Source organism: Hyposmocoma kahamanoa, unplaced genomic scaffold, assembly GCF_003589595.1.
Source record: "Hyposmocoma kahamanoa isolate Upper Pololo Valley unplaced genomic scaffold, ASM358959v1 80, whole genome shotgun sequence".
Taxonomy (NCBI): Eukaryota; Metazoa; Arthropoda; class Insecta; order Lepidoptera; family Cosmopterigidae; genus Hyposmocoma; species Hyposmocoma kahamanoa.
In genome coordinates, this window is record NW_020654051.1 from 9,420,686 (window position 1) to 9,438,858 (window position 18,173).

Sequence of the window (18,173 nt, forward strand, 5' to 3'; positions counted from 1 at the left end):
TTGGCAACCAGACCGTCAGAAAACTATCTTCTTTTATACATTTTAAAACCCAACAACAAAAACAAAATGTCCACTGCAGCTTCCCTCGTCGATCTGGCATAAAACAACAAGTGGCAAATATAAAAAAACAGCATCAGAATCAGTTCAACCATTTTGGTCATAAATGTACACAGACAACAACAGACCACCAACCATAAGCATCTTAGAGGATGGAAAAATCTAAGATAAACATAGATTGAATTTGACAGCAGAGGCTGTATACTCTGCAATGGAGGTAAAAAATTGTAAACAAAAGTGATACCCTTATCAAAAAAAAATATTTTAAGAATTGTGCAAATAGGAAATGAAACTATTTTTCCGGATTTAAATCGCGCATATTTGGTTTTTCAAACAAACCGACGTTTCGGGTCCTTTACAGGTCCCATGACCATGTCAACCGTGACCATAGCGACGCGACACGCGCGATAAAATTGAAATAAGCGCGCGCTATTGGCAATCTAAATTAGATTGAGAAAGCCAATAGCGCGCGCTTATTCCAATTTTATCGTGCGCGTCGCGACTATCATGCGTAGCCATGCTACGGGGGCTGATCTGTGTTGCGATTTCAAATGTAATTTGCAGTAGAATTAAGATATTTTAGATTGCTAGAAATAAATGTTGACAATATTAGACTGTGTCAAAATGATTTTAACCCACAATTAAAAAACAAAACAAGGTATCACAATTAAAAAACAAAACTAGATATTTTTTCCAGTCACATAATAGTAGAAAAAATGTTTATAATCTATGAGATGTCACTTGACAGTGAATGTTGTTTTTAACCGACTTCAAAAAAAGGAGGAGGTTCTCAATTCGACTGTATGTTTTTTATGTATGTTACGCTATAATTCCGATAATTGTGAACTAATTTTCACGATTTTTTTGTTGGAAAGAGGATACTTCCATAGTGGTCCCATTTAATTTTGAAGAAAATGATCCACCTGTAAGGGTGGCTGTTCACGCATGAAGATTCATTTTTATAAATAGAGCCTAAATTTTGGTATACTGAGCAATTATTTTATTGATTGATTTTCCTATTCTTTAATTCAGGGCGTTTTTCTCTCTCAATATACTTTGAGTAGTGAGAACCGATTTTCACCTGCGTCAAGTCCCGTATAGTGGCGAACTAGGGGATGAATCCGGGTTTGCGCACTTACCGTTAACCGATTTCAATAAAACTTGGTAATTATATGTAATTCCACGTACTTTTGAGGTCGGTTTTTTTAGTACTCTGTAGTGAGATTATTACAGATGCTTTCTGCCATGAAGCTGAAGAGACTCCAGTGGATCTTCTTAGCCAATGATACCCTTTAATAGGTTACTTATCAGCAGTCCGAAATTATATTTTCCAGAAATAACGTTCGCTCGAATTTTCATAACCGCGAAAGTAATTTTGAGACGAAAATGTTTTTTCTTTTAAACCTAACTTAACCTTTTTTTTATATATTTTTTACACGCTGGGAAATGTGTTACGCATACCGCTCTCTAAAATCTAGGTCCTCTACCCATCTTCGCATCAAAACGGCGCGACCCGCTGCCCTGATCCGCTTTACTTCTAACCGTGAACCGTTATACAAATAGTTTCTCAAAGGAAAAATTTAAATAACGTATTAAAAAACCTTATCATCGTATTATATCGTCGTATATAGATATATATCGTATGAAAAAACGTTAGTAAATACGTTATACAAATCTTTCTACGTTAGTTTTGATTATAGTGACCCTCCCTACCTACCCTTAATACGGCATACTAGAAGGACACTATAACCTGTGCGCGCACAGGAACCTTATAAGTTCAGGTTCTGACCCCAAATCAGCCAGTGTACAGGGTTCTCACAGACCTCTGTCACTTGACTTCATCCGGTTCTTCGAGAGGCTAGTGCCTCGGGTGAGCCGCCCCGGGTGCACGTACAGTACCCTCCCTATTTTTCAGATAGGTACCGGAGCTGTAGGCACTGAACGTGCCTTTCCCGTTACGCATTGCACAATTAGCAGTTGCCACCGCTGAGTCGTCAACTCTGAGTCCAATACCAAATCTCCTCATTAGCGGCGGAGCTGTAAGGTACGCTCACGTCCCGACACCGAGAAACGACGTCTCTCCAGTTCCCAATAACCTAAGCGGCTGGAGGGATCGGAGGACATTAGGGCTAGTGCCGGAGATGCCAGTCGCAGTGTCCTTCGACAATGTCCGGACATAGCTTCCGACTTAAAGGGCAACTCACGTGCCCCGCGCGTCTCCTCGCATACAGGCCCTCAACTAGACCGCTACTAAGACGCGCTAGCTGCTCACAAGACAGACGCCCCGGACACATGCAAAATCGGGGCAGACAAACATGTCCGTCTCTGCAGCTAACCACAAACCCTAGTGAGTCCATACCCAAGTCCGCGTCCGCCAGAAACGCCCGCAAAGGCGTATAATTGGCAGATGGCCCGGACGTCCGCTGTACCCTGGTCTTGCCGTCGAGCCCGTAGTCTCTCCGCAAAACCTTATCTCTCGGATCGGTAGATAGGGGCATCTCGGGTCGGTAGACAGGGACAGTTGCTTCAGCTGTACTAAGCACAAGTCCGGTCGTGTACAGAGTACTGTTGCCACATTTAAGATGGCTCTGTTACATACCAAGTAGCCACCTTTGATTCAATTGACAACCGTGCCAAGAAGCTTATAGGTGGCACGGAATTAGTGGAGGCGAAGCAACAGAGCCTTGAACACCGCCGTAAAGTTGCCAGCTTATCGGTACTTTACAGGATTTATCATGGAGAGTGTGCGATGGAATTACACGATTTATTCCGCTTTCCCCTTTCCATCACCGGGGCACTAGGCGTAGACTTGGGTTCCATCTCTATGTTGTGGATATTCCAAAGATTCGCACGAAGCGTTACGCTTCCACATTTATATGGCGAACGGCTATGGAGTGGAATTCCCTGCCTGCAGACTTGTTCCCTGAAAGGCTCTTTCATGGCAAAAGTGAATAGGCCTTCATCTATCGTCGACCTCATCGTCACTTTCCATCAAGTGAGATGGAGGTCAAATGCGAACTTAAATTAAACCTATTTTTAAAACTATTTAAAAAATAGGTTTAATCTTAGAAAAGTCATTTTCTGGCGTCGCCACTTTCAAATACACAATACAGAAGCGTACGCGTGCGTACGATCGGACCACCTGATCGAACTGAACGGCGCGCCGATTGCATTTGTCGGCGGCGGCGGCGCGAGAAAAAACGCGGCGGCGGCGGCGGCGCGGCGCTCATGTCTACTGCAGATCGAACCCGGCCCGCCCACGTTCGGCAGAAGACGTCTAATCGTATCTTTGCGATAAACACCCAACATATCCAGAAAGAGCAACGATTTCGTTATAATTCGGTTTTCGGTGTAATGAAAATTCGAACAAACGTTATTTCGGAAAAAAAAATGAGTTTATGAAAGGTTACCCCTTTAAAAGGCACAATATTCACTACTGGGTAAGCACATGCCTCAATCAAAGGAGATTAAAATTATCGCAACCAGGAAAATATTTATTCTGTTGGTCTTGGCTCTGAGTCAGAATTAGTAATCACAATATATATATCCACTGTTATGACTATAGTGTCGTAACTCAAAATTGTGGAATTGAGAAAACATGATTTCAAAATTTAAAAAATACTGAACGTAACCAATATTCTCGTTTATAAATGGATAATTAAATATTCTCATGATATACTTCGTTTCAATCCATTTTAAACAAAAAGTAAACAAACCAGTCACTGACACCATAGACGGTTTAGTGATGTCCAATCTCAAAACTACAAATCGATTAATTATTTGAATGAATCGATTTGTTCACTTGAGTCATACTAGCGGTTTTCTTTACATAACCTATATAAGCACATTTAAAATTTCAATTTAAATCCTCCTTCAAATCCTTACACTTAGATACTCGTTCGATTGCGATTGAAATGTTCAATTTAATAATCGATTACTAAACTTTAATTGATTGAACCGAACATTTTTTTTTTCGAACAGCACTATGCAACCATAGGCAACTCATAGAAGTATAGAGGAATAATAATCTCACTTTTGAACTACCATTTTTCAAATACGTTTTTACGATACTATTCAAATGAATATTGTTGGAAAAAGTGATGATATATCAAGTCGAAATATACGTGAAAGCGTTACTTATTCGATTTATTGAGTGATTGCTTTAGAATTTTAACCCAACAGGTTTGTTTACTTTTTGTTCAAAATGGATTGGAACAGACTATAGTAAAACATCGTGACATTCAACTCACTTAAAAATTACAATTATTAAAGCGACATCTCTAGTCAGCGGTGGTAACTATAAGGGTACCTCTTTGAAAATGACGGGCTTTTGAAGTTACAAGTACAGCTTTTACAAATATTAATAATAATAATAAATAACGCACACACTCAACATAGCCCCGCACTAGGGAAACCCTGTGTCGCGGGTGCCATGGACACACACATAGACAACCACAAATTACACCCAAACTCACGAGAGAAATAATTGTAGGCCATACAACTATTTCTCCCGGCCCGGGAATCGAATCTGGGACCTCTGCGTGGCAGTCCAGCATGGTAACCGTTCGGCCACAGAGGCAGTAAATATTATTTTGTTTTAAGTATATTATGAAGAAAAAACGAAGTGAGGAATAGTGATGAAGAAAGTTAGAACTATATTCCTTATTTAAAACCAAATTACAAAAGACTTTATCCTAAAAATTCAAATAATTACGAATTCAAAGTTTTTGTTCAAAGTGATAGAAGATAAGTAATGTGATTTAGGTGAAAGTGAAAACATAAATATTAACTAAGACGCTATTTTGACATTTGGGAGCACGTTCTCAAACTCAAATATTGTCTCTGAATTTCAGCCTTAGTGAAGAAATAAATTTTTCACAGATGGCACTACAGCAAAAGAAGGTGTTAAAAACCAAAAACAAAGATCTGCACAGACAAATGCGTAAGGTCTGCTGATTCATTCCATGCCTCAATGGCAGAGCATTAGGCATGGATAGCCTGTGGGTGCTGGTTCAAATCCAGCCGGATCGAATGATTTTTCTTAGTGTTCTGATCTTGTGTATAATAATCATAACAATGTAGTGGAGTAATTTCAGAAAAAATAATTGAATATTATGGTAGTAAAACATCGTGACATTAAATTAACTTAAAAATCCACACTTTTGAGTTACAAGACATTGTAATAGCAGTGTGATATGTATATTATGGCCTAATGGGTTTATTTCTGCAAGTCGAGTTTTGTAACGCCTATTTCGAAGCCACTCTAATAATAAAATCCATTTCATCTCACTTACAAACTACATAGCGCTCACAGGGACAGCACATTTAAAAGAAATAAAAAAGGGAATTTATCTGGGGTACATAATGAAATAAAAAATATTAGTAGATAATAGTCAAATTGTATTACTCCTTCAACCACACAGAAATCAATTAAGCAGTCATAACTTGAATTGAGAATAAATAATACTAATAAGCTAGATGTTACTTACTACATAGAGGTAACTCTATAAAATCTACAACAAATGTTTATCAAACTGTAAAGCCAAAACATCAGGTGTTCTTACAAGAGCTGCAGGCATTATTAAGCCAGCTGGTGTGACCAGATCACGAACCAGAAACTCGTGGCCTTCAAGGTTCAATCCGCAAAAGTTAGCTTGAAGGACTGACTGCTCAAATGTGAGAATGTTGCATGCTTCACCTGAAATAAATTGAAATGTAGACATGTAGCTACTCTGTGAACAGTAAGATAAAATAACTTAGTTTCATTTAAATAGCGGTCAACCGATAACTATAAAGCTGTAATTGTGGGAAAGTGTATGATGTAGCATGCCACTGTAATTACATTTCCCGAGATATTGGTTATATATTCTTCTGTACTTTAATTCTTTATTTGGTTTACTCTAAAATACTTATAGACGCCAGAGCAGCACTTCGCAAACGTAAAGATCCTTAATTACTATTATACAGATGTCTGAACTATCTATTTTTCAGTCCAGTAGCACGACAGGGCGCGACTTGCCCAGAGCGAATTAATAGCGCGAGATACTGCTATTCTCACATATCGCGCTTTAGTGTCCGTGTTCTGCTAGCCCTACAGTACTTGTCTTTTTACTTTTTATATTGATATAATTAATAACTCACCATTTAATTCGCTTACTGCTCGTAGGAAGGACTCGCGAAGTTTCGCTCTAGCCTCTTGTTTGAAGGTGGTTGTTTTGCTCTCAGTGGCTTTCACTTCAGATATCATTATGTGTTAATGTATTATTTTGTTATCTTCGAGTATATAGCGGTCGTATCAATGGTTTAATGCGGCGAGAGATTATTATTTTTGTGGTTTATTTACATTTTGCCTAAAGTTGACATTGACGTTACATTTTTTTTCGTCGTTCCGTTTGAAACAGGCGAAAGTCAGAGACCATACTGCCTAGTCATTGCGTTATGTTTACAAAGACATGATTCATATTGTTATTGAAAAAGATTAAATAAATCCAGAAAAAAATTCGAAAAATCGTAAGAAGTGTCAAACAGCGGTTACTCACGGCGACTTGGCAGCGCTGCAAACGCGATGCAGTCGCTAATCGTCTACCACACGCGCGCGATTTTAAGCAAGGGTGCAAACGCGATGCAAGCGCGCGCCTGCATCGATACAAACGCGCGATTGCATCGCTACACTTGGGATTTATAGGTGATTGCATCGATGCAGTCGCGAGTTTGTATCGATGCAAACGCGCGTTCGTGAAACGCGCTACACTTTCGATTTACAGGCGATTGCATCGATGCAGTCGCGCGTTTGCATCGATGCAGTCGCATATAAATCGCAACTGTAGCGCATTTCACGAACGCGCGTTTGCACTGCTGCTAAAAGTCGCCGTGTGTAACCCACTCTTAACGTGTTCCTTAACCCTCTACTATTATAGTACTAATAAAATAGTTCTCCTCCAGACAAAGACCAATTAACTGGTCTCAAACTCGGGAACTATTAGTACCGGAGCAACGGAATTCACCCTGCGGCACTACAGAGTACACCCATATTAGAACAATCCAGAAGTTAATTCACCAAATTCGTCACACGATGCAAACCGTTGTGACACAGACGTCATTATTATAACTTCAAAGTTCATTTTTTTATTACAATTTCATTTTTGAATATCGGAAAACTGTATACACAAAGTAAAATAAAGTATGGACTTCAAAAGGAATCACATATCCTCCTAAACCTCTGTACATTGAAAAGTGTCCCAGAGTAAATGTTGTTGTTGTGGTACTCTTAGTATAGCAAGTTTTCTAGTTGAAGACCACATAAGCCTAGCTCATTATATTTTTATATGCAATAAAATGAAACAATAAATTAGCAGTTCAAATCTTTAATTCATCAAAATCCCCTATTCAATTCACACTCAAAACAATCACAATGACATTGTTATGATGAAATAAAATAATGTGATAAATACCTGAATTACTCCTCAGGAGGAACTCGTTTACAGTAAAATCAGTGACCTCCCTAGGGATCAAACAATGTAGAAGTAGCTACGAGTTACACATTATCGTCTAAGAGAAGTGTCCGCTTATTAGAATGTACTACATGCATTGAATTTATTGGAATAGCTAACATTATACGCGCGGCTACGCTAAGTCACCTCAAATCGCTGGTCATTGTCGAGTCTTCAATCTTGAGACGTCTTCTAAGCAGATGGTTTAATTTCAAAAGTACCTCATTGCAGCAGTGGTCGCTTCGATGGTCTTCCTCTATTTGCCAACTGAAAAGTCCATGGAGCAAGCTAGAATCGCGAACTTGACTTAACAGTTAGTTTGGAAACACTTGCAATGTCTGAGATGTAAATTAACAAGGCTTTATTTCACTTTTATTTTTACCAATTTGGTTTGTTGACAAAATTCAAGGCTCAGTCATTGAAAGCTGAATTCCAAGAGGGGTTAAAAGGGTGCTCATAAATAAGGAAATATGGCCTCAAGTTTATCTGCTTCTTAAATAAATATAAGGAGGAAAAAAAAAAATGAAAACGTATAAAACATGACGCCATATTTATTTTGGGTACCTGCAAATACACAGTAGATGATGTGATAACAGCATCCTGTATCGCGATACAAGGAACGTAACGGGTGCTCCCTTCACATCTCCGTAACATGGCATTGTATGTGATGGCAATATGTAACGACTATAACGCAGCAAGTTATTTTGTTACTACACAGACAATAGTAGATATTAGATTGTGGAACATTTTGTGGATCCATTTTTGGTCATATTTTTTGTATAATTTAATCACTTAGGGTAGCTTTATAAATAATTTAGAACACAACACTTTGAAAGCTATATTTTAGAATAAATGAAGTTGTGTCTTACGGATTATCCCTATTTCCCTATAAAACATGGCCTAACAAATACCTGAATTCGCTTTAGCGATCCGCAACGGATGGCTGACTGTTGCAACTCGACATTCACGACGGCGAAACAAACTTGTTGAAATACCTCAAAACAACGTCGAGACGATCTGCTCGTTAGAAAAGGCATTATTGGATAGCCATAAAAACCTTTCTTATTACTTAGAATACTAAACAAGAAAGGTCTTGAAGCGATCCAATAAAGACATTTCGCAGCAACTCGCGGCAACTATTCAAAATACCAATCAAATACCTGCCATTCCGTCGGTGTGACGACATTAACCGAATCGAGAGTGCAACGGGGTCATTTACTCCCCATATGTTTGCCATTTAGCGGAGTTTTATTTTGGTATGTTACAATAAGCTGTAAAACAACAGTGTTCACTTTATTACTTGTCAGTATTAACATTTTTTTGGGGACAGGTCTATTGTGTTAGGTAGTGGTAATGGGTCGTTTTGTGGTAAAAAACTGATGAACGGATTATCAAGTTGACTTGAAGTTTGTAGATGGCAGTATGGTATTGTTGTTTAAGGCACCCTCGCCTTAAGGAGGTAGTCAAAGGAGAAGGAACATGTATACTTACCGGTTTCAGGCGCTTTTGTGATACCTCAGTCAGTTGCTAGTGGCGGTCGCGATCGCGGGAGCGCCGGCGGGAACGTTCGTGTGGCGACCCTAGCATTACACAAAGCATAACTACTCAGTGTTAATTTGCATCGAAGAAAAATAAAAAAAAGTATAGCTATGAACAAGAATTCTTGTGAAGTAAAAACCAATAATATCCTATATTTTTCACTGTTAGACATCTTGTGTACTTACGTCTCTCCTTGCGATGCTTGCGATCGCGGTCACGGTCCCGTTCGCGGTCACGATCGCGGTCCCGTTCGCGGTCGCGGTCACGATCCTTCTCCCCACCGCGATCCTTCTCGTCGCGGTTTGACCTGCCATGTAGAACAACATCTTTAAATACCATGCAAATGTAAAGAAAAAAATTTTAAAAGATCTGTTACATTTTTGGGGCTGATTGCACCCAAACAATAAACTTTTATTATGTAAACCCCTTAGTAAATACACATGCACATTGAAATGTGAAAGCAGAGTTGAGTATTTTTCTGCTATTTCTTGGGATCTTGGTTTGTACCGTTGTTCATATTAATGGATAGAATTAACTCTTTAATAATCTCGAGACATATAGGTAACGAGTTTTATAAACTTACCGATGACGCTCCCTATCTCTATCCCGCTCTCTCTCGCGGTCGCGCTCCCGGTCTCGTTCCATACGCTCCCTATCCCGCCGGTCAGACCCAAGACCGCCGCCACGGGAATTACGCTCCCGCTCTCGTTCCTCACGACGCTTGCGTTCTTTCTCTTGCTGCTCTTTCTCGCGAGCTTCACTCATCTCTTCGTAAGCTTGACGAAGTTTAAAATACCTATACACAAAATAAAAATGTTTTTCATGAACAATAACAAAGCCAAAATGATTACAATAGGATATACTTTATGGGTTTCGCTTGTGTTGACATTACTAGGCAAGGAGATCTATTTCATTTGTTAGTTGTCATACACTGTTTTTTAACTGGAACAGTTTGGAATAATTTGAAAAATAGTGCTAAATCTGCTATGATTCCGGTTTTCGCTTGACTGTCCCAATTAAAAATAAACGCAATATAGATTATTCAACAATTAAAAACAATAAAATCCTGTTCTATTTAAAATTTAAATTTAAGTAATGATAACTCATAATAAGTCCATCAATTTCTTCTGTTGTTGAAGTGACAAACATTTATGTGTTAGATATCTTACCCCACATGTTGTTTTCCTGATAAATGATCGTCAATGCGTTGCTGAGCGTCTCCTACTATAAGGAATGCTCCACATACAGGACACACTTCCATCTGCTTCTCTTGGGCTGCAGCCAGCTCTGCTGTCATGGACCAGTGGCTATAAACCAGATCAAAATAAAGAGTAATGCACTTGTGTACAGAAAAACCACCATTCATGTACACTGTTGCCCCTGCTCCATTGCACCCCAACACTATGCATGTAAGGTATACTTTGTATGTAAGGTCACTTTTGAATGCTTATTTTTTAACTGAGATTGCTTATTATTGCTGAGACTGCTTATTAATGAAGAAAGAACACATGGGCTGGATCATATGACAAACATTAGACTTTGCACTTGCAACTACTTGAATTGTATTTGTAAGTAGCCATAGGTGTTCAAATACTGATGCATGTCATTAGCTTAACTTAACTTAAACACGGCACCTTGTAAATATTATACTAAGTCTCAAAATACACTAGAAGTACAGCAGTGTGTTTTGCAATATGAGTATTTGCTAACAAACAATGCACATCTAAAAAATGAACATAAAGTAAATTCTTATCTAAATCATTCATCCTTTTTCTTACCTGTTTTCCTGTTGCTTAATTAGCTGCTCTTTTTCTTCCTTAAGTCTGTCACACAGTTTCATCAGTCCTTGAGCCTGTTCCACATCTCCTCGTGTCCCAGCCTCCTCTGCTTCTTGCATTAAACCTGTGATTTTTTCAGCAAGAAGTTTTACCTGGAACAAGTTATTTGGTTTTTTAAAGAAAATCTTAACACTATAGAATTCGTTCATCTGTTGAATGGTCTCATGTGAAATTCCAGCCCATTACCTGTTCCTGATTTTTTTCAGTTTGAGCTGGTGTCATTGGTGGTCCTTCTGGTTTTGAGTTCATCAATTCCAATCTTTGTTTGCCTTTCTGAATTTTTCCTTAAACAAAAAACATTCTTTAGATATTTCAAATTATATCATAACAATAATTGCTAACAAACAAATAAAGAATGCCTACTAATGATTGCAATATGGCCCATAAAAGGCATGGAATGGCATAATCCGTCAACTTAATCAAACTGCATTTATTATTATTATTATTATTATTGGGGTGGCTTCATTCTGAGCCTATGTATCCCCTCATCACTGCGATCATTGACTGATCTATTGTGCTCACCACTAATTGCAGAGCCTTTCCTGGCTCTGACAGATTAAATGTCCTCTGGTTGTGGCATTTGCCTTTCCAGGATGGAACTTCGAACGCCCATCTGGAGGTAGCATTGGGTGAGTAGATGAACAGGAGTTTCATCTGCCTTGTGGCAGAATCTACAATCTCTATTCTTTCTCTGCCCGATATTTGACATGTGCTTGTTCATCTTATAAGTTAGTTTCATCACACTGCATGTTATTAAGTTAGAGTTAAGTCACAGTTTTTCCACTCAAGAATGTATAAAAGCAATTATTTGGATCAAAGAAACATTTACTCACTCTCTACATCGCCGATCATGTGTCGGCAAAATCTAAGGAACTCCTCAACATACTGTGCCTTCTTATAAGTTGAATCTGCCCTCTCAAACAGGTCTTTGACCTCATCGTCGTGGACTTTGGGGCACGCACCGAGGTCAGCTCTTGTGTTGACGAATAAATCGTGGGGACAGAATTTCACCATATAATATTTACAGTACTGAAAACAAACACGTTAATCATAAATTGTGTATAATTACGCTTTAATATCATTCTACATCGACAAGCTTTAAGTATAAAATATGAAAGAAAGCTTAAAACAATGCTAACTGCAAGCCTCGGGCAAGATTTTAAAATATTAGAATCTTTGCAAAATATATTCGATATACCATACAGAAGCATGGATTATTAATGCATGTGCCGTGAATCGTTTGATTTGATATACCTACCTCGGGATCTTCCCAGTTAGGTTTCTTAATTTTTTCATTGGGGTTACTGTTGCGATGTCTGCCCATCAGCTCGTCTAGCAATTGTGCGGCTGCTAGCACCGCCATCTTTTAAGATTATTTACACTACCCGCCTATTCACAAACTAGTCAAACTATTTGATTATGGTCGTATAGTACTACTTATAAATTAAACTAAATAACTTAATATTTTTGTAAAATCACAAGCATGTAAAACCATCCGACATTTTTACATTTGATTGAACGAATGAAATGACTGAACCAACAAATAATTGATGAACGAATAGTGAGAAAGATTACGCAACATTTTTATTTGGATACACGCACAAGAGTCATAATCATAATTCATTCATCATCTTTACCGTGTAAGGGAGTCAGCACACTTATCGACATGAAATCGGATTCACTGCAATCGCAAAAAGCTATATTATGTGCATGTAATATGAGTGTAAAAGAAGTTTCACTTCCGTTCAGCGAAAGGCACCGTCTTTTCCGCTCTCATTACTTGGGCATAAACCTGATACCTGCATGGCAGTCCGCCGCGCAGCAAGAGATTTCTCACACACTATCCTGCCTGTATAGCCCACGTATGGAGTCTCGCAGGACGCATTGCAGGATTGCAGGATGGCTTGCACGCTGCTACTACATCCATATCCTGCAATACGCGGTGGTCGACAGGGCGGACGCAATACAAGATAATGAATGCCCCCTTTAACACAATCATTCGTCAAATAACAGTAATACAGTAAGTTTCACGTAATGGATATTTTTTGCGGAAAAATTTCTGAAAAATTGAAAAATATAATTCGACGGCTCATATTATGTTCTTCGTTTCGAAATATATTTTGAAGTTTTATTTAGCGTCAAATATAAAATAAAATTGTGCAACTACAAACAAGTTAAATGGGGCATTCATTATCCTGCATTACAGTCCACCTATGCCGCCCGCCGTGTAATGCAGAATTATAAATGTCGACAGCGTGGATTATACGTAGAATAGCGTGTGAGCAGTCTCATGTCAGAGCGGCGGATTGCCATGCAGGTTGTGAATGGGCCGGTTTAGAGAAAAACGAGATTTAAAACTATTGGACAGCAGCGAAAACATTTTTAAAATTTTTGACAGTTGTCAACGTCAAATGGAAAAACATTGAAAGATATCCGGAAAATAAATTCTTTTTAAAAATATGACTTTTTCAAAATGGAAATTTTTTCACGACCTAACATCAAATAATAAAACTCAACAAGGAATATTATTAACTTCAAAGTTACAATTAAGTAGTATAATATGAGAATAATTAATAATTTTAGCTTTGTGTGAACAATGTTCTGTAGAGAAATATCAAACTATAACTAAACCCATGACATCAGTAATATATCACGTATGTTCAATAGAACATACTTCTAACTAAATATTTTATTTCTCTCTCTATTATTAGAAATTGTGCGGTGAATTTTAACTGTTCTACACCACTACTCGTACTCAAAATCGATGACGTATCCAAAATTTATGAATAAGAATACAATGAATGAAAAAGACTATAGTAAAAAGTTCACACTAATTATTTTAAATAAAATAATGAATTGTTTTGCACTTGTATTTCTCTTCGCACAAAGGGGACATGTGACTCGAAAGAAAAAGTCAATTAGCGTGGGAGTAGCGCATTGCACTGTAAATTTAAGTTATAGGGCCTCAAAGCTGCCAAATATACTAAAATCAGTCAATGTGTCGGTAAACGTAATCATTAAGAGCTTATGTACACGTATTTTATACGCACCGACGACGACGCGCAGATAACGTGCGTAGCGCAGTGGAATACCTATATAAGCTTCTTGGTTCCATCGCGATTTTTGTGTGGGTTTCAATCGATTCAAACGCACGTAAAACGCGACACAGGCGCGCGTGCTAAGCGCGTTTAAATCGATTCAAACGCGCACAAACAAAAATCGCGTTCGTGTTTTTTGTGCGTTTGAATCGATACAAACGCACAATCTGCCTTTTGAGCGTCTATGGCCGTAAACGCGCATTCGTGAAACGCGCGTCAACAGCGCTCATCGGAGCGTATTCAATACGCCATGGCTTTTATCGTCGTCGGCTAGCAATCGTATCACATTGTTACTTTTATGCCGAACTGCAAATCCATCCCTTGAGACGCTTGTTCACCTGTTTCATTCATTCTTAGATGATCTGTCAATGTCATACTTAGTCATTCACCGTTCAGTTTTGATTAGTTTTGATAAATAAATGTGTTCACGAAAACTCGTAATTCATGATTTATCATATATTTCCTGTGCAAATAGACTTATATTATATGTAACTATAAGTTTGTCCACATCTAGACTAGTAAGAAATTTGTGTTCAGTGCAATAATGGGAGGGTTATTTGGTAAACACAAAAAACCGCCGAGCAGAATAACCGAGCAAGATAAGGCAGTGTTGCAGTTGAAACAACAACGAGATAAACTAAAACAATACCAGAAGAGGATAGAAATAAACTTAGAGAAAGACCGACAGTTAGCAAAGAAGCTACTGAACGATGGTAAAAGAGACAAAGCTAAACTTCTACTGAAAAAGAAAAGATATCAAGAACAACTCCTACAGAATACAGACGCGCAGTTAGAAAAGTTAGAACAGCTTACTCACGACCTTGAGTTTGCTCAAATTGAAGTTCAAGTACGTATCATCCCATTACACCATACCCTACCCAACCATGTATTGTGTAATATGTTATTACACAGGGTTGTTTTTAATTAACCTGTAATCTCTTAACACGGCTTTTTTATAACTAAAATTAATATTTTGGTTCTATAATCATCTTATTTAAGAGCTAGGCTCTTGTCAGTTGTAGCCTTCTCCACTCCTCACGGTTCATAGCCAGTTCTTTGACATCTCTATAGCATTACACTTTGATCTTCTTTTTTATTTGTTCTTTATACGCCATTCTTGGTTTTCCTCTCTTTCTTTTCCATTATATCCTCCCCTCAATTATCACTCTCACATTCGTCATTACAAATGTCCAAACATTTTCCCCCGTCTCCTCTCTATTGTATTCAAAAGACTTCTCTCCTCCCCTACCCTTTCCAAAACTTCCTCATTTGATCTCTTTTCAATCCATTTTATTTTTTCCATTCTCCTCCAGCACCACGTTTTTCAAATGACTCTAATCTCTCTCAGTGTTTTTTATTATGGAAACCCTGTTTTGTTATTGCCATTGCAGTCTTTAAGTCAGTGGTACATTTGGAATCTTCTGTGATAACACTACCAAGATATTAGAAAAAATGGTACCTGTTCTACTGGAATGTCATTTATTTTGATGGGTGTAATTTTGGAAGGATGTTTTGCAGTTACTAATACTTTGGTCTTATTTTTGTTAATTGTCACAAAAATTTTGTTCTATGAGTCACAAACATGTGTGGACATCTTAATTCGTTTATTGACAGGAACAGCATTTAAACAGCATTTACTGTAAAATGAAATATCAGAATATTATAGTACATCAAACCAACTATGGGCTCAACAGTGCGATTTCCAAGTGCTTTCTGTGTAGTCGCCTCCTATTGCTTCTCCATAGAGAAGTATCAACAACATACTGACAAAGTTCAATGATTTACATTGAACATTTTCTATGAATCAATGTAAGCACTACAGCACAAAGAAAACTAGTGCCATGTTAGCCAAAGGGCTAACAAACATACATCAGTCACAATGTGTAACAAGAGCTACCAAAACTTTGCTACAAATTGCAACAAAAGTTGTTATGAGACCCAGTATGTTAAATGCTCCGGTCCCAAATATTTAAATAAAACATTATTAAATATATTATTATAGTAATTAGATATTATATTAAATTTAGTTATTTATATTATTACATAATATTTAATTATTAGTAATATTATATTATTAAATAGATATTACATTATTAATAATATTAACTATTTACTGTCATTTTCATTGCATTCTCTACTTTTTGAATTATCGTTTGTAGAGGTTTGTTTGCATAGATTAATATTAAACATATGTTTTAATTTTTAATTGCGCTCTTCGGATTTGCACAATTTTTTTTTATATTTGCAGGTACTTGATGGCCTGAAAACTGGAAATGAAGCATTGAAGAAGGTTCACGAAATCCTGAATGTAGATGAAATAGAAAAGATTCTGGATGAAACAAGAGAAAGTATTGATAAACAAAGAGAAATTGATGAACTCATATCTGGTCAACTAACAGAGGAGGATGAAGAGGCTGTGGAAGCAGAACTCGAAGAGATCCTTGATATCCAAGATAAGCTGCCAGAGGTGCCTACAGATAAGCTGCCAGAAGTGCAGAAAGAAAAGGCTAAGAAAGAGAAGGAAAAACGTATTGCCATGGAAGCCTCATAATTCTATAATATTGTCATTATAAATAGATTAAGAATAAATTGTACCTATATTTTTAGATAAATTGTTTTTCTTGACTGTAAATTATTGCTAACCCCTTTGTTAATTTGTCTTTACTTTTTTCACTCCCTTTTGGCTTATTAATTTCAGTACGCAGTATTACAATATTTTCCCTACAATAACGTTAACGCATTTGATATTCGACGATACCGCCGCCGCGCCCCGGCCGCCCGTGCAAGTACTTACACTGTCATACGCAGATAGGCAAGGGTTGTAAAAAATGGAGAAAAGGATGATTATTATAATGTGATCATTTATTATCAATAATTTTACTTATCATTATACATAAAATAATTATTAAATATTACATAACTATTTTAGTATGGTAAGATTTACAAGTGTTCAACTGCCAAATATTTACGCTACATTATTTTTAGATGTGTTCCGTTTTCTATTATTAAATTTAACTAATAGGGTATTCGCATTCCGATCAATAAGAATGGGGAAAACATTAGGTTCTATTCCCACTAGTTCAGTTGTCAAAAAACTTGTTCGTCCCGTCATTTGATGTTATAAAAAATAAAAAAAGTTACAAGCCACCCGAGCGTCTACGTATTTAGCAGTAAACCCTCAACTTTCTGGGAAAACCCCAAATTGGATTCCTTATGACGTATTGGTGACATTTGATCAGACTCTTGGCACTATGGGCTTTCAAAGGAGCGGAAATTGCTCCACGATTTACTAAACGACATGGTCAATGAGTGCGGTTTGAGCACAAGTGACATCAAAACCTCTATAGTGAAACATCTGTCTGGGCCAGATACTGCTTTCATAGAAAATAATGACAATTTGCTTCAATACGTGTATGGTCCTAGAGCAGGAATGCTAGAACTTCGGCGTTCCTACTACAAACCACCTTCCAAGTGTATGCGTGCTGCTTTGCATTTTACACATTAACCTTTTGACGACAAAAGTTAATCTACCCACAAAAAATATAATTTTAATCTTTTAAGTTTTCGCTTTATATGCTTTTCGTTCTTAGATGTACCTTCACTCTTTTTTATTGTTTTGACATTTCATCACTAAATTATTTCATTCCACAAATTAGCTGCTAAGTAAAGGTTTACGAGTTTCTGTAGAAGATATCTTTGCAGTATCGTAAATACGCGAATCAGTGTCTATCAGGTCACCTTTTGTGCTGAACAAATTATCTGGTAAGTGAATAACTGTTTTATGAGCATGTAATTTCATTACTGAGACACTTGTGCGTCGCTAATACCCAAAAATGTATGGGGACACCTGTGTCCCTGTGGTCCGGAAGAGTTGTATTCGACACCAAAACTCGTGACTTTATAAAATAATTTTTGTACTTTTTCTATAGTTACTGATATTTTTTATCATAGATCATGATACGGAAAACTCGTGAAATCTTCGAACTCAATGAGGAGTCTGTTCGTCAAATTTTGTTGGCCGATAATAGTGACGAAGAAGACGCATTGCAACTTAATGAAAATGTCAACCAAGGGGCTGCGTATGTGGAAATTGAGGATTGTGTGGCTCAGCCTCAAGTACCAAAAACGTTGCAGTTACCTCAGTCTTCAAC

The 18,173-nt window shown here is 37.6% G+C and overlaps 3 protein-coding genes across 5 annotated transcripts; 1 reads left to right on the forward strand and 2 right to left on the reverse strand.

Moving 5' to 3' along the window:
• Positions 1-5,452: 5,452 nt before the first annotated feature.
• Positions 5,453-6,388, reverse strand: LOC113233902. Its single transcript, XM_026469130.1, has 2 exons — positions 6,199-6,388; positions 5,453-5,755 (listed from the first exon to the last, which is right to left on the reverse strand). The coding sequence occupies exons 1-2, from the start codon at positions 6,302-6,304 to the stop codon at positions 5,571-5,573; spliced, it is 291 nt and encodes a 96-aa protein (XP_026324915.1). The 5' UTR covers positions 6,305-6,388; the 3' UTR covers positions 5,453-5,570.
• Positions 6,389-7,411: 1,023 nt separating this feature from the next.
• On the reverse strand, positions 7,412-12,330 carry LOC113233780 (luc7-like protein 3). Of its 3 annotated transcripts, XR_003310739.1 has the most exons (10): positions 12,183-12,330; positions 11,758-11,953; positions 11,111-11,208; positions 10,865-11,016; positions 10,256-10,393; positions 9,670-9,882; positions 9,272-9,393; positions 9,039-9,127; positions 8,708-8,818; positions 7,412-7,814 (listed from the first exon to the last, which is right to left on the reverse strand). XR_003310739.1 is itself a non-coding variant. In XM_026468981.1 (9 exons), the coding sequence occupies exons 1-8, from the start codon at positions 12,285-12,287 to the stop codon at positions 9,075-9,077; spliced, it is 1,077 nt and encodes a 358-aa protein (XP_026324766.1). In that variant the 5' UTR covers positions 12,288-12,330; the 3' UTR covers positions 7,412-7,814; positions 9,039-9,074. The 3 variants fall into 3 exon arrangements, 2 of the variants coding, with proteins under 2 accessions (XP_026324766.1, XP_026324765.1); XM_026468981.1 differs by lacking the exon at positions 8,708-8,818; XM_026468980.1 differs by having other exon boundaries at positions 7,412-8,818.
• Positions 12,331-14,456: 2,126 nt separating this feature from the next.
• On the forward strand, positions 14,457-16,637 carry LOC113233875 (charged multivesicular body protein 6). The gene is made up of 2 exons (XM_026469100.1): positions 14,457-14,869; positions 16,271-16,637. Exons 1-2 carry the CDS (start codon positions 14,567-14,569, stop codon positions 16,571-16,573), a joined length of 606 nt encoding a protein of 201 aa, XP_026324885.1. The 5' UTR covers positions 14,457-14,566; the 3' UTR covers positions 16,574-16,637.
• Positions 16,638-18,173: the final 1,536 nt, after the last annotated feature.

What these genes read in the sequence shown, in the direction of transcription:
- LOC113233902 (XM_026469130.1), bottom strand. Translation starts at nt 6,304, where the DNA reads ATGATATCTGAAGTGAAAGCCACTGAGAGCAAAACAACCACCTTCAAA. An exon ending in AGCAGTAAGCGAATTAAATG is followed by an intron (nt 5,756 to 6,198) that starts GTGAGTTATTAA and finishes AATTTATTTCAG; the next exon opens with GTGAAGCATGCAACATTCTC.
- LOC113233780 (XM_026468981.1), bottom strand. Translation starts at nt 12,287, where the DNA reads ATGGCGGTGCTAGCAGCCGCACAATTGCTAGACGAGCTGATGGGCAGA. An exon ending in CTAACTGGGAAGATCCCGAG is followed by an intron (nt 11,954 to 12,182) that starts GTAGGTATATCA and finishes GTTTGTTTTCAG; the next exon opens with TACTGTAAATATTATATGGT. An exon ending in CATGATCGGCGATGTAGAGA is followed by an intron (nt 11,209 to 11,757) that starts GTGAGTAAATGT and finishes TTTTTGTTTAAG; the next exon opens with GAAAAATTCAGAAAGGCAAA.
- LOC113233875 (XM_026469100.1), top strand. Translation starts at nt 14,567, where the DNA reads ATGGGAGGGTTATTTGGTAAACACAAAAAACCGCCGAGCAGAATAACC. An exon ending in TTGCTCAAATTGAAGTTCAA is followed by an intron (nt 14,870 to 16,270) that starts GTACGTATCATC and finishes TTATATTTGCAG; the next exon opens with GTACTTGATGGCCTGAAAAC.